Raw genomic sequence first — 16,193 nt, 5'->3', positions numbered from 1 at the left:
AACGGTGACTCTAAGATTTTGGGACCTTCCACACACACACACACACACACACACACACACACACACACACGCACACACACGCACACACACACACACACACACACACACACACACACACACACACACACACACACACACATACATACATACACACACACACACACACACACACACACACACAGTGAGAGCTTGTAATGATTTACAGGAAATAAAAAAGTTACAAGTGTGGACTGATTAAATAACCTGGAATACCGTTGGTCTACGTGCTGTCCTAAGTGTCACAGAAAATATGGTTTGTGTGGTTTTCCTTCTGGGTTGTGTGATTATATATTTTACACATAATTCAATACACAAACCACACTTTATAGTTTCCCATTGTATGAACTATGGTAAGAAATTATACATATTCCACCACATTTTTTGCTCTTCACATAGGCTACACTATATCATCTGGAGTGTTTGTCCATCTTTTCACACATAAAAGAAGCTGATATCTTCACATTGCCTTCAATATTTTTGGATGCTAATGTTGTGAAAAGTATTCTTGTAATGTATAAGCACAGACGCTGTTAACAAGAAAACCAAAAGGAACTTGGTTAACATTAGAAATTGCATGCAGAAGTTATGTAACTTCCATAGGTGTTTCGTGTTGAGTGCACAACAGTACATGAACCAGAGAAGGGGGGAGGGAGTGTCCGTCACTGGCGACGATATGATTGGTTCGAATATGCGATGATGATGATTGACAAGCGCTTCAGCCAATCAGCTACCGACCTTTTGTCTTGGCCCCTTGTTGGCCACAGAGGCGACGTTCAAGGCAGCATTTTGTTCGGGACGATGAAACCGTGCCGTTATGTCGACAGGGCTATGACACATTATACAGCTCATTAAACCCCAAAACAGAAGATTTTTTGTGTGTGTTTTAACCCTTTTAACTGTACCAGTCAATTATCTAGGATTAGGTTGCGTTTTTTTAATTAATAACACGCCACAAACCAGACTTTTTCCCCCTTTAAAACCAAGTGGAGGCTGATCTCTGTGGATCCATGCAGACTCGGTATGTAACGCTGCTGGCTAACGAGCTAGCACTACTTTATTATACATACATATATATATATATTTAAAAAAGCTTCTTTAAGACTATTTCATCAACTACATTTGCTTTATTATAGCTTTGTCGAAGTTAAGATACTTTCTAGTGGACTCTTGCAATAAGTTGCGTATCTTTTTTTTCTCCCCTCCTCATCTGTGCTTTTTTCTGTCTACTTCTAAAATTGTTTGTTTATATATCTTAACGCACGATTGCATCTTTAAAGTAAACTCATCGGCAGACAGATAATTAACTCTTAATGCGTTAAGTTCGCTGGCAGACTTGGAGTGAGTTTAGCCTGTGCTGCTCCCTTGGACATTTTTTTTGCAGGCAGTGAGACTCCCAAAAAAAAAAAGTTTGGTTTGCAGCCATGAAACGTTTTCCCAAAAAGAATCCACAAGTTTCCTGCTCGTTTTGTGTGTGTGTGCAAACTCTTAACACATCGAGAAGGCTGCTATGTTAGTTATATAACAGTGTGTGTGTGTGTGTGTGTGAATTTAAGCTGTCACTAATGTTGCTCCTGTTAGCAAACCATATGTTGGCTGAATCAGCTTTTGAAGTTAATTAACATTACTGTGCAAGCAACTGGTTAAAGGATGGATTCACATGTTTTTTGTGCAAAAAAAAGTCTGTCTTAAAACAACACTCAGGAGCCCAAGTGAACATTGAAACCTGATATTCTTGCTGTAATCATCCCTTCTTCTTTTTTTCATGCTGACCATTATAATCTACTTCATAATGCATTTATAATGTAAGTGATGGAGGACAAAAGCCACAGTCCTCCTCATGTGCAGTAATGTGTGTAGTCAGAAGCTAAAATGAGGCTTCAGATAAAGTGAAGTTAGTCAAATTACGTAGATATCTTTCAACATTACACTATTTTTAGTGCCAAATACTCGCTTTTAGTTTCTATGTTTCAACTGGATCTCAACGGGGGAAACACAAAGGGGGAATTTTATGCTAAAAACACTGAAAACGTGACAGATAACCACTTAATATGACTAACTCAGACTGCTGAAGCCTCATATAAGCTTTTCTCATCAACAGAAAAGACTTTTGTACTCAATTGGAAATATAAATAGTGCAGTATTACTTTAAAACTAGTACATAATGGAATAATAGTGCAAACATGCAGCTTAAATTAACATCACAGTTAATGGAAAACAATAAAAATGTGTCTTCATTAAAGAAAAGATGATTTCCCATAAACTTGGCTTGTGGCTTAAGAATCAAAGAGTTAATATGAGCTAATAGTATGAAGTGTTTAAAACACTAATAAAGTGTCATCAGTGATCCTGAGCAGTGTTTTCAATGATGTACACAACTCAGTATTTATTTACTTAGGCTTCAGCTCATTAATCGTGCTGTTAATGTAAATTCTGCCTTTTTCACGAAGCTCCACAATAGCTTTTGAGCAGCGTGTCTTCATGTTTTTGTACTTTCCTATTTTGAAAACCTTTGTCTGTTCACATCCGAGCCTTTAAATGCAACATGTACTGTAATTGTCTTGATGCAGCGTGTTAAAAAATGGCCTCCACTCCTCTCATCTTGCAGGTCTGGATAGCATTCTCAAGATCACAGCTGTAGGCCATTTACTGATGGGTGCATATTGTGAGGCGACACACCAAGAAAACTGCAAATCATCCATACGAGACAGGAACTGTGAAAGAATGAAGACAAGCTAGATATTGTTTTCTTTCCGAAGAGCGGCTAACAAAAAGACGTGTTGTTGTGTCGTGTTGGAAGTGTACACACACAGCTAGTTCCAAACTAGCAAATGTGTACCTGGACTAAACACATACTCAGAAAAACCTGAAAAGTAACTTTGCTGGTTGAACCGCCATCAAAGCCCCAGCAGTTCATCTTCAAAAGTGTCACAAAAAAGTGATCAGTATGAGTGCTGAAGGATATCAATACAGGGCGCTTTATGACTACAAGAAGGAGAGGGAGGAGGACATTGATCTGCGTGTGGGGGATATACTGTTGGTAAGCAAAGGGGCTCTTGTGGCTCTCGGGTACACCGATGGGCTGGAACAGAGGCCGGATGAGATTGGCTGGCTGCCCGGCTTCAATGAAACCACTCAGGCAAAAGGGGACTTCCCTGGGACGTATGTCGAGTTCATCGGGAAGAAATGGATCTCTCCACCCACGCCAAAGCCGAGGCCCCTCAGACCCTTACCTGTAGCTCCACACGGCTTCAGGGCGGAGACGGACTCAGACTCAGAGCAAGGTGAGTTCGACACCAGACCACAGACATGTATAACAAGTAGGGTTGCAATTAACTAATACTTTCAATATCAATTTTAAGATATTCTTTATTAATTGTTTGGTCTGAAAATGGTATAAAAATGTTATTATAGCCCATGATGTCTTGTTTTGTCTGACCACAAGTTCAAAAAATTAAATATGTTCAATTTACTCATAAAAAAAGCAAGAAAACCAAAAAATTATTAAGGTATGAGAAGCTGAAACCAAATAATTTATTTGGCATTTTTGCTAAAGAAATTACTTTCTAATCAACTCAAATTTTCTGGCGTGAAGCTAACTTGTTAGCATGCCGGTGAGTATTTATGTTGCTAGAAGATTAAAATATCGTCAAGAGACAGCTGTGCCAAAGAAACATTAATATTTATTTTATTTTCAAATGGTAAAATAATAGTTTGACAAACATTTCCTATCACAAGCGCCTTTGTCTTGGTTTCTCCAGAGCTCTCAGCCAGCCTTCCTCTGGAGATGGAGCTTGCCCAGTTATCACAAAGACAGTTCAGTTGTTATTATTAGACTTAAATATTTCGTTTTTGGTCACAACGCAGATGTAGACGCTCTCCGACATTGGATGTGAATGAATTTATTCGCTGATGAAGACTTAATAATCATTACAGAAACATACAGGAACGCACAGATCTGCAGTCTGGTTTATACAGTTACAAGACACATGCTGATTTTTTTATTTATTTTTGATTTTTTCCTTTTACAAAACAGTCACAGTCTTTGATAACAAGTGGCCCTGCTCAGAGCTATACAGCTGCACTGAAAGTCAACCAGGCTCAGTCCCGGAGGACAATGGTGCTGGTGTGTATCCAGGCTATAGTACTCCAGAGCATCTCGTACCAGCCATATGTTACCGGTGGATATCTATCATCTGTTTGCCCCCCCTCCTTTCCTCCCCACCTTCCAAAACCACATCTTAAGTGAATATAACTCCCTAATCAGTGTGGAGAAGGAAAAAAAGAAGATGATTAGATCGCTATATACCGGTGATTAACTTGAATTTCTTCTCTTAATAGCAAGTGGGTGAAACGGCTAGGCTAGCTCTCCCATTAAATGAAATAAACACGCCTTCAAAGCATTACACAATGTAATTTTTGTTCGCTAGCACAAAGCTCTGGAAGTCGACATTTATGAATCACTTGAGTTGTTTGTTTTTTTTTTATTTAAGTTGAGCTCGTACACTTAGCCACCTCATAAAATACTTACTGCGGCTCTCGGCAGTAAGAAATACCAATACTCGGAAAACCACAATACCAAAAATATTGAATGAAGATGTAGCGTCTAAATAAAAACAACTTTGCAGCTATTAGAAGCTACGTGAGCCATGTGAACCTCACATATGTAAAGCCGAAAGACTAAATACATCTGAGGAGCCGGTTTTTATCACATGAAGTCTCTTATCTTAGTCTGTGGATGGATACTTTACTGCATATTAGATAACTCGGGTTTTAAGTGTCTTTACATAACATCTATAAGCACTGTGAGTGTTTCCTTACAAGCGTTATTGCGCAAGTGATGTCTAGAGTTGCCTGTATTTTAATGTGACTCTTTTTTTTTTTTTTTTTTTTTTAATTACTCTTCAGGCCACAACTCTGCAGCTGCAATTAAAAAAAACCCAACTTGCATATATTTTAAAGACGTTTGCAGTTTGCGTGAGTGTCTAACTGCTTTCTGCTCACCTAAAGAGCAGCAGCTGTAGTCGCCTCGGTTTCTAAGTTTCTCTACCCCCTTTTTTTGTGGTACGATTGTGAAAAATTCTTTGCTGTGGGGTTTTTTTTTTTTGCAGGGTGAATGAGGGAGCCATATGAAGGGGTCCGTGTGTGTGTGTGTGTGTGTTTGAATGGCTGTGTCGTGGTTGAGTGGCAGCGCCAAGCCCCGGAGCGAGTGTGAATGTAGCACCGGGAGAAGAAAAGTCTCTGTGTCCTGGGCTATTAGAGAGACAGAGATTTTTTGGGGGGTGGAGGGGGGTTGTAGGGGGGGTGCTTCACTTTAAGCTAAAAGGTTGGCGTAAAGGGGGATGAGGACTGGTGGAAAGGAGTTGTGTGGGCTTGGCAAAGGGGGCAAAAGCAGGGGTAAGGGAAGGATGCAAGAGTGGGTGGAAGAGTGGGTGGATGCTTGGGGGGTTTTGGTCGGCCCTGCGTGCTCAAGGGGGCTTTGAAGAGGGGCTAAGGGATCCATGATTGAGGCACAGCTCTTGTTGCTCCCACAGTGTTTGTGATTTATTGCCCACCACCAAGGGATCTCACTCCCTTCCCTTCCCTTCCTTTCCTCTCCCTACTCCTCAGCTCTTTTTTTTTTTCTTCCTCCTCCTCCTTCCTTTTTTAATGTTTTGATAGTTCCTACAGTCAGCTCTGGTTGTGGAGAGAGAGAATGGAGGCTTGGAAAAGGGGGCCTCTCTCTCTCCTTTTCTGAGCCACAGGGGTTTACATGAGTGCAGCAGATGTGGAGAAAGAGGATGAAGAGAAAGAGAGAGGAAGAGGGAGGGAGAGAGAGAGAGGAAGAGGGAGAGAGAGAAGAGGGCCGGGCTGGGAAACTATTCTGCCTCATTCCAGCGCTCAGCCGTTTTTTCTTCTCCTCTTTTTTTTCTTCTTCTTCTCTCTTTTTTTTAAAAACATTAAAGTGTTGCTCCTTTTCTGGGCCTCCTCTCTCTCTCTCTCTCTCTCTCTCTCTCTCTCTCTCTCTCTCTCTCTCTCTCTCGTTGAGAGGAATATGCATGTGTTTGGGCCGCGCTAAGAAAAAGGGAACTTGAAAGATGAAAGATTGAAGCACCATTTAAGTTCATATTATTAGGGCTCCATTTTTTTTTTGCTTATTTGATTTGATACACACACAAAAGGCAGAATTGACATTTAAATTTAAACTTTTTTTAAGCACTTTTTCTCACATTTTCGATACTATTGTGCAATAAAAATAACAGAATGACACCCAAAGGACAGAAAATGATAGATTGTAAAGTGAATTGCACCTTCACAAGTGTAATTTTCTCCAATTTTCATCAGTTTAATAAAGTATTAAAGTCTATTTCTCAACATAGGGTGCTGAATAAGACTACATTGGTTAAGAAAGCAGGCGATTACATGAAGTTTGGGAGTATTGCAGCCACTTCTAGTATCAGTAAAGCTTAATGACCTTGTTGGATATGAAGATAAATGGTTAAATGTAAACCTCAGTGCTTTGACTCTAAGATATACACATATATACGTGTGTGTGTGTGTGTGTGTGTGTGTGTGTGTTTGTGTGTGTGTGTATAATTGCTCTCTTTTTTATCTCTTCTGCAGCCAGTCTGAGCCAGCAAGCATTCTTCCAAATGTTGAGACTCAAGATAAAAGTGTGAATAACTGGTCGTTACTGTACGTGCTCTCGCAGAGGTTTCAGCCGACGTGCCGCGGCCTGTTTTTAAGGAAATATTCGATGCCATCACATTTATCTTTCTTGTTCTTTGTCTGAGGCTTATCGGCATGTTGTTTTTTTCATGCAACTGGTACACGTACATTGCATTTTATTGTTAATACGTCCAAGAAACATTTTAAAAATCACCTAAAATGTGTCTTCAGTACATTTTAAAAGCATTTTGTTGGTGGGTTTTACAGCCAGTGATGTCTATTTATCTATATATCAGTCTATATGTGGGCTGAGGTAGTTCACTTTCCATGTTTTGAAAGATAGACATTGACATTGAAAGAGACTACTGGAAAGGAAGAGAGCAGGCTATACAAAGGAGACAGTTGCAGGGAGAGTATTCTGCATAGCTGGAGATTGAGATAATGTAGCTCTCCTTCTCTGGGCCTCTTTAGTACTCAGGCTGACATCTGCTGTATTGAACACTCTTTCTGTCAGTGTTGTTGATTTTTTTTTTTCACCCCCTCCCCTCTCTGCTAATCACCTCAGTATAGTAACTTGATTTCAATTTTTTTGTATAAACCTTATTACACCTTTTTTATACCCTTTTTTTTTTAGCTAGGAAGGATAGTATCAGATGACTAAATCCATCCTGAGTTGATAGCAGAAGTTTTATAACATGATAATTTGCTCTATGATGGCATTAAAGGCAGCTGTGGGGGGGGCGGTGGTGGTGGTGGTGGTGGGAAAGGCCAGGAATGTGTTGGCGCTTCTTTTGGTGGAGGGCTGTGCACAGACTGCATGGGTAGACTGATTTGTAGCTTTGTGATGAATCAGTATTGTGCTAAGTGCTGATTGCAGTAACTTGGTGCACAATGCGGCGGGGGGGGGACAATAAATGGTTTGCACACTGAATAGAGGGAGCCCAAGCGATTTGCTGTTTTACACTGTCATTGTTACCGGCGTACGTCCTGCTGGTGCGAAGCTAATATTGACTAATTTTTAAGTGAATTTGACTCGGTAGATTATTATTATTATCATTAATATTATTACTCTATCTAGAAGTTCTGCCGTGTTTTTTTAAAATCAACTTTTGCCACATTTGTTTATTTCAGCTGATAAATATTAGCTTGTAATGTTGCCGACGTTAAGCGGGGGTGGTGGAGAGCAGTGGCGGTAAATCCACAGCCTTCATACGTCAGACTCGAGCTGGATTTAAATATATTTTTGGTCCGTCATTGTTTACAACATTGCTCCATATCCTAGATCGAGGATGTCATCATTTTTCATAATCCTCTGTCAGATAGTCTCCCAAAGGCATCTATGTTGTCTTTCCCACACTAGTGAGACAACACAGACGCAACCTTCTTTATAAGCCTAGCAACAGCATATAAAAAGGCATTGTTAGCCTTCGTTTCTATGTGTTTGGGTTATGCTGTAAATGCAGGAAGTGCCTCCAACAAAGGGTTGATACTACAGATTATTAGATCGTCTATAAAATGGCAGAAAACTGTCCCTATTCTGAAAACTGGATGTGACCATTTCATATTGTTTGTTTTTAGTGAACCATCAGATGAGACAATGAAAAGGAGTAAATCCTCACAAGTGAAGAAGCTGGATCCAGAGAATATTTCACATTTTTTGCTTTTCGATTATGCCAAAAGAAAACTATTATTAGAACAGTTACCATATGAAAATGATTTATTATTCTCTCCAGTTCATAATGAAAAACTGACCCACAAAGAAACAATGTGGTGAAACATGTCCAAATGGAAACTCAGGCCAACTTCTAACATTGGTAAAACCTAAATTAAGCTGCTTTGACTTTGATCTTAAAGTGTAAAAATGAGGAAATTGTGAAAGTTTTAACAAGTTGCAATCATGATCACTTTTAGAATATGCTGCTATTCAGTGATGTGTGAGAGAGAGAGAGAGAGAGAGAGAGAGAGAGAGAGAGAGAACAATAAAATCAACACTTCTTCACTATACTGTATTAGTGCATAAATCCTGTAAGACTGAAGGAGAATTGTGTGCATGAAGGCATGCACACTGTAACTTGTTTCATTACTTGATTGTGCTCAAAGTCTGAAGTCTGAATTGGCAAATCTTCTTTACTGGAGTCAGAGCATGTCTGAAAGCAGGATTAAGAGAGAGAGAGAGACAGAGAGAGAGAGAGGGGCTGATAGACTTGAAGAAGTGCTGCAATAAGACAGTAGTGAGATTAAAGAGAAGCACCAAGTCGAGAGGGGGAACAGAAAAGGTATTGTAAGTATGTGATATATTAAGAGGGAGTTAAGGTGGGGTTGCTGGTGTGTTGCTAGGTAGTGTTTCAGCCTCGTGCTGCGGAGGTGTGGCGTTACATAACACTGTAAGCCAGATAGCTCATAGGCTCCTTTTTTTTTTAAAGACATGGTTTCCATTAGGTTTCCACAAGGTTTCTGGAGGGGCTTTAGGTGATGTGAGCGCAGTGAGGTAGGGGGGGTCATTTGGGTAAGAGGGTTATGAGGCTCCTCCCTAAAGAAAATATTATGTTATTTCACTAAAAACTGCTTTTTTTTTTAACATAATTTTGGACTGTTATATGTAGTTTTTCACAGTACACTCAGACATTAGAAGACGAAAAGTGAAACAAATATGCTCCACTGATAACATTTTTATGAGTGTGTTTGCTCTCTGCCTCATTAAAAATAATAATCATATAATAACAGTAGTTAATCGAGGGCATGAAGGAATTTGAACTGTGATTTGCTCATTCTCCCACGGTAACACTGAAGGCATACTTAACGATAAGGGCATTGTTAAGATTATTATCTTATCTTATCTACACTCTTACTGACTCTTTCACATGACTAAATAGTTGTATTTTGTTATTATTATTTAATAGAAAATACATTTAGAACAGGATAAGAATTGATTTGTATTTTAAATCTAACTAAATATTGTTTCTAGAGCAGCAACAGTGATGATTACCTCAAAAAGTCACTATATTCTCTATATATATACTATACAAGTCTATACTGTAAAGACATATCTCACTGGAAACTAATCTAAAATGTCAATAAAATTAATAATAGTCCTGATATCAAAACTAAGTGAAGTTTAAAAGTCACTATCAGTCTTTCCTCCTGCCCTCTGCTGCTGATATGACAGCCTGGAGGCAAATTAGTCTACACAAGAAGAACCTCTTCATAAGAATTCACTATTAGCTTAACTAGTTCACTGTCTTTATGTAAAAATTACGAGGAAACTATGAGCAGAGCAGATGAATTCATCCCTGATCTACATGTAAAAGCTTGTTGAACAGGTGGTTTGTTAAATTGGCTTTTTCAATCTCGAAGCTTTCGAGGCAGTTTCTTCAACTTGAGTAAAACTTTATCTACATCTCACCTGGCCGCTCTGCGTGTGTGTGTGAGGAGCTGAGCCCCGCCCTCATTGACACACCAACACAGGCACAGCGGAGGATAGAATCAGCGTGATCAGAAATGACAGCATAACGCAGCAGCGGAGACTCTCAGCATCGTTTTTTTTTGTCTTCATTCGACTTGAACGCTGTGATAAAAACGCTGCGTCTGTTTTATAATGGAAAAAAAAAAAAACCTGGAAGCTTCATCTGTTCTCAAACAGGTGCTCATTTTGCTAATTTGGGCCAAAATACTCATCAGTTATGTTTAAAATAGACTTAATTACTCCACTTTAGAGAGTCTCGCTGCTTCTTATACCTCTCAACGTGCAGTTATAACAAACCTTGTCACTGTAGCTTAAATTCACTTTGCAGTTACACATCTTTAAAAAAAAAAAACCCACTATTGACACACCTGTAGAAGCCCGATCACGATGACACCTCTTTAATACACCATCATACATCATACAGCACTGAATCAAAGTAATAATTAAGAACATAATATACTTAATTTTCAGGTAAATGGAGCTTTAACAACAGGATATAAGCCTCTCTGATTGCAGTGTGATTGATATTGTTTGGGGGAAAAGGACATATTATGTGAAACTTAGCCTGTTTATGTGACTGTAAATTTAGAGGGAGACTTTACAAAGTGACAAAAGCTGAGAAAATAAGGAGCAGGTTGCATCTTTTTTTAACAATATATCCAATATTGAATGCATCATGTTTTATTCAATTAATACAAACCTCTGTCTTTGTTTGCTTTGAGATCCAAGCTGACAGTGAATGTTTCTATTAAGGCTTTATGTTTATACCTCAGCCACTTGTCTCTCTAAAGATTTTAATTTAATGTAAAAAGGATGCATCATTTATGAGAGAGCTGCTGTTCAAAGAAAACAACTAAAAGGTACAAAATAAGCTAAATTATCTTCAAGTAGTAATTACTTATATACTCTATATGTTCTGGTCTGTGAACTGAGTACTTATTTGCATAACATTGCACTGAAGGACGTTGTTGAAATTTGAATCATGTTTGGAGATTCATTGATGGTCTGCTCTTCATAGGGTTAATAGTCAAGCTGTAGCAACAGTCTCCTCATTGGCTACTGCTCAGCTTTTGCACTGCATATTCCTCCCTGCAGGAGGAGACATTGCCTGCCCTTTTTCTTTTTGACTGACTGAGGTTTGGAGCCGTATTAATCACTGTGTTACAGTACCAGCATGTTAAAGTATGGTTCTCTGTTGCAGATATATGAATGAGAAATGCTCTGACTTTTTTTGATATGCTTTGTAATTCCGAATGTGTGAATAACGCCTTAGAGTATCAACTGCAGCCTGTCATAAATGATACTGCAGGGACAATCCACTTTAAAAAAAAACTTTTTTATTACTATTCATACTTACAACTCTACACTGTGCTATCATGTGGTGTGATATTCTTCTTCCTGTGGGTTATCAATTTTTACTGGCGTGCCTCGGCTAGACCTCTCTTTCAATCAAGAAGCAACAGTATAACCTGAAAATGTTGGTTACTTGAGTAGGTCTTCTAAATTTATCCAAAGTGTGTACTATCTTTAGCATGTCCGTGGTGCCCCAGCCCTGTCCCGCCCGCAGTCTGCAGTTTGTACGGCTCAGACATATCGTTCGAGCCGGGGCGAGATTGTCCCCCCCCCCTCCTATACACACACACACACATACACACCACAGCAGCACCAGTGGCAGCTGCGTCGACTTCCTCGACCTGCGGTTCACTGACTACCGACTGGCTGAGGCCTTTTGGGATATCATGAGAAGGTCTGCCAAACATGCAGGCGTGTAGAGACACGTTCAAGGGGCCCCTGTCTCCTAACCCTGCTGTACCGAGTTGCCACAGAAACCAGGAAGAAAATTTGAACAGTCTCGTGTGTGCAGCCCATCAGCTGTTATAAACAGACCAAGGCAATGATAGCACATTGTGTTGGCAGTGTCGCAACTCTGAACACCACAAAGAGGACTATGTATGTTTCTGGGACTGATTATATTGGTTTTTGGAGACATTATGAAGGTGTTTCTGATGTTAATGTCCCTCTGGAGCCTGCTAGCGAGTTTTAGCTGCACTTAAGTACTAAAACGAGGCTTGCAGAAGACTTGCAGGCAGTCATGAAAGACGTGGTAAAATCGCACCTGAAAGTTCAGAGTTTCAAGTGTTGGTGTTTATGTTCCATTGAACACATTTGATCCGGTTAGTTTTGGTTTCATATTATAATTATGCGAGCACTTTGAAGAACTTTATATGGCATACGTACGTCCTGTTGTCAGACTACGTGGGCTGCGTCTCCCACGTATTGGTTTGTAGATGGAGGAACACCTGACGTGGGCGTGTTGATGATTCAGAGGGTAACCCTCTTTCTGTCTGTGTTATATAACATTGTAGAAAATATACTACAGATCTTTATCTTCAGGTGGCATTGTGCTCCCATCCTCTCTTTGTCATCCTCTCCAAAAAATTATTGGAAAGTGTCGACATTTTTTATGAGTTTTTTCCAGTTGACTTTTTTTTATAACGTTGTTGGACCAGATTTCAATTAAAAACTTGGTCTCCTCCGCTCCCCATGTGCTACTGTGGCTCGTTTCTCAGTTTTCCAGTTCTGACGATAGTCTCCTGGAACTTCCTGTAATTAGTCTGAAGAGCAGAACCATCCAACACACATTTTCACACTATAAACTAAACGAAACCTTGGTTCTGGTTGATCCAGACCGAGACTACCTCTTTTCGTCAGACCAAGGTTCGATTGGAGCTTGGCTCTGGTCAAACTGAAAGGTAGAGGTAGGTGTAAAAGGGCCTAAAACTTCATGCACCAATGCTAAGGGATGTTATCTGATGTTATCTAAAAGGTTAGCCAAGGAAAGAGCTAGCCTGCATCGTTATCATACCTTAAATGAACATTTCAAATCCTACCACATTTTTTGGTGTTTTGTTTTGTTTTGTTTTGCATGCATGTTTTCATGGTCATACACTGCGGGCCAGTATGTGTAATATGTTGATTTGTATGATCTCTTGCCAAGACGTCTTCAAAATCACAGATAGCTTGAAACATATCTGCCATATTTCGTCTGCTACTCGATCCAATCCCATCGGCGGGGAAACTACCCCGCCGGTGGAAAGTACTACGTTGACAGTACTGAGAAGCAACTCTATCTCCAGGCTGACCTGTGTCATTCATAGGCCAGCCGTGTGGATAGAGTAAGTAATAAATACAAAGAGCTGGATCTCTTTGAAGTGAAGATCGCCAAACCAGACCAAACGTACAACAGTGGCTTTTCAAGAGCTGAACGTGTTGTGTGTTGTTTTAAAAGTGTTCAATAGTTATAAAACATCTCAAAACCATTTCATCGTGAAGATTTGGATGCTTAGTTTGTTAGAAATGTCCATCCATACAAAACCTAATTTGTATGGATGTGAACAGTGGTTGGGGTGGTGGGTCAGTTGGGGGGGATGGTGGTGGTTTAAATTTAGCTCCAGGTTGTGAATTGAGTTTCTCAGAAAAAGCTTGGCTGTAGAATGGCAGCCGTGTTAGATATCTTGTCTGGGAGAAAGGTTACACTTCCAAGGTGCGCAATGGGCAACGCTGCGTGTCGCGATCTCTATATAGGGAAACTTTGGTGTTCCATCTCAGGGTTCACGGCTTCTGAGAAAACCCCCCTCTCCCGCTTTGCAGTTCCAATAATGTCTTCCAGATGACCAGTTGTGTCCTACATGGAGCTTTGTGTGTTTCTGTGGTTAAAAGGACTTTGGTAATCCAGTTTCTTCACACGCAACATGCCAGCCTGTGCGCAGCGCCGGCCAAAGAGGATGTGGATTTGGATAAAGTGGTTCATTATTTGCCTAATTGAACTCTCTTTTGGGGAGGGGGTAAGAGTGTATAGCTCCTTTGGTAATGAGTAGCACGCATGCATCAGTGGTGAGCAGCAGTCGCTCGTTTTTAATGCCCCGATACTGAAAGAAAAAAAAAAAAGTAATAATTTTTAAAAGGTAGAAAGAAAGAAAAATATGGTTACTGGTAAAGGCTCCCATTCAGTTTCTCAGCATTTTGAAACTGCAGACTCAGTGTTGAACAGTTGAGCCTTTCAGGAAAGTGCTCTTTCAAAATACGCCTTTGCAAATCCAAATAAAATCCTTGCCAACCCCTTGGTCCTTTCATGTCCACACCTGGGTGCAAAGTTCTGAAGGAAAACTAAAAGAAAAAAAGCTCAGACCTGGCTTACCTCATATCACAGGGTATTTGCTTAATTCCTTGGTCCACCAAACCCTAACTTTAGTGCTCGGCACCTCCTGTTCTTGAATCGGCCTGTTATAAATACTCACCTTTTTACTTTTGATGGCAGTCCTTTGGTCTCTTACCTGCTTCCTTTTTTTTGAAGTTCTGAGCAGTTTTTGCAAGTCGTGCACTTAATCAACCTCTGCTGCTTCAGATGAATTGCAGCCCTCGCGGTTATTTTTTTTAATGTCACATAAACATTCATCACAACTTCTGGTAACTGTCAGAGGGTGGGATTGGATTGGATTTATTGAACTACCGGACCATTTGGTTTCTGTACGGAGGTCACATTTACTTTCTATTTATTGCTTAAAGTCTGTTCCACAAATTAGCTGATTTGACACAGAATTGTGTACAAAATAAAACCCCATTCATTGTTACCATCCGTCCCCCAGGAAGAAATGGGCCAAGTTAAATCTCCACAGAGCCGTCGTGTTTCCAAAATAGCCCAAAGGATGAGACGATATATTCTCTTAGCTGTGATTATTATGTTGCCCTTTTCTCTATATTTAACAGCCGTTCAAACAAAGCTCTTCTTCTTCTGTGCTTTCATATTGTGGAAGATATTAACTTGTGAGAGAATGGGTGTGTACGTTTTTTTTATGCACTTATTATACTACAAAGTATAGTTATTTTGTCAGCATCATTTACAATCATCAAAGGAAAAATCATTCATCCTGGTGTTTTAAACTACAAATTAAAGCTTAAACAATCAATCAAAAAGAAAAATTATTGGAAACTGTTTATATAATGATGATTAATCTTTTTTAAGCGATTAAAACAAATTGCATAGCTCCAACTTCCAGTGTTTTAAGGTTTTGAAGTATTCGGTTGGGCGAAAAGCACCTTGGGCTTTAGGAAATTGTAATTTGTCACTATTTTCTGGCAATTTAAAGAGTAAACAATGAACCCATTAATCCAGGAAATAATGACACGATTTATCAGTAATGAAAGTAATTGTTAGTTTTTAATAACTGCTTGGAAAAGAAAACGTTTGATGTACTAATATAATACTTACTGTAGGCTTGGAATAATTACACGTCACATTTCTCTCCAAAGATCATTGACTTCAACTTGGAGAATTTGGTGTCACTGCATCATTTCCTTGAAGTGTGCCAGTATTTGTCAGATTTACACTGATAATGTGACTCATCTCAATACATATGAGACATTTTCTCGTATTAATTAGATTTTCAATCTACTAGACCCAGGTTAGGTCGGTATCACGTTTTCAACATTGGTTTATACACGCAGACATATTCGCCATATGCAATGAGCAGGATTCACATGAACCCAATTAGGAATTATTAGGAAGCCAGTTATTACTCATCAAAATCACCTTGGCTGACGAGCTGTGTTTTAATCCCCTCCAGGTTTCTGTCTGCTGGACTTGACGGAGCAGTTTTCCCTTCCAGAGACTTCTCCGCCCATGTTGGCCAGACTGCTGGAGGCCGTTGAGAAGAAAGGTAAGAACTTTGACTCAAAACTTCAAAGTTCACTTGACATTTACTGCGCTTACTGAGAACCACATGAATTAACTGGTATTACTTTTGTCAATAAACGTAATAACTCGTGTTTCACTGATTATTTTTGCAGGTTTGGAGAATCCCACGTTATATAGAACATTCACTGCTGGTGGTGGACTTGAAGTCAGACAGTATTTTGATTGTGGTAAGTAGATATTTCTTTTCTTTTCTTTTTTTTAATCATCACCCTTTTATCAGCTTATATGAAACCTGTAAGTTTCAAATAGTTGGGTGAGGTAGAGTTGAATAGAGGTAGTCTTAGATCAGTG

General features: G+C 39.6%; 1 protein-coding gene across 1 annotated transcript in view; it reads left to right on the top strand.

Moving 5' to 3' along the window:
* The first annotated feature begins 850 nt into the window (after positions 1 to 850).
* Positions 851 to 16,193, top strand: part of pik3r1 (phosphoinositide-3-kinase, regulatory subunit 1 (alpha)) — a 28,783-nt gene continuing 13,440 nt past the window's right edge. The window contains exons 1-4 of the mRNA XM_062434682.1: positions 851 to 1,057; positions 2,645 to 3,320; positions 15,772 to 15,864; positions 15,995 to 16,069. Of these exons, the coding sequence (XP_062290666.1) occupies positions 2,984 to 3,320; positions 15,772 to 15,864; positions 15,995 to 16,069 (505 nt within the window). The 5' untranslated portion in view covers positions 851 to 1,057; positions 2,645 to 2,983. The remainder of the gene's footprint in view (positions 1,058 to 2,644; positions 3,321 to 15,771; positions 15,865 to 15,994; positions 16,070 to 16,193) is intronic.

The sequence above is a fragment of the Scomber scombrus genome, chromosome 15, assembly GCF_963691925.1.
Source record: "Scomber scombrus chromosome 15, fScoSco1.1, whole genome shotgun sequence".
Taxonomy (NCBI): Eukaryota; Metazoa; Chordata; class Actinopteri; order Scombriformes; family Scombridae; genus Scomber; species Scomber scombrus.
Note: the sequence above shows the minus strand (reverse complement) of the source record. Positions and strands in the feature narration are given on the sequence as shown.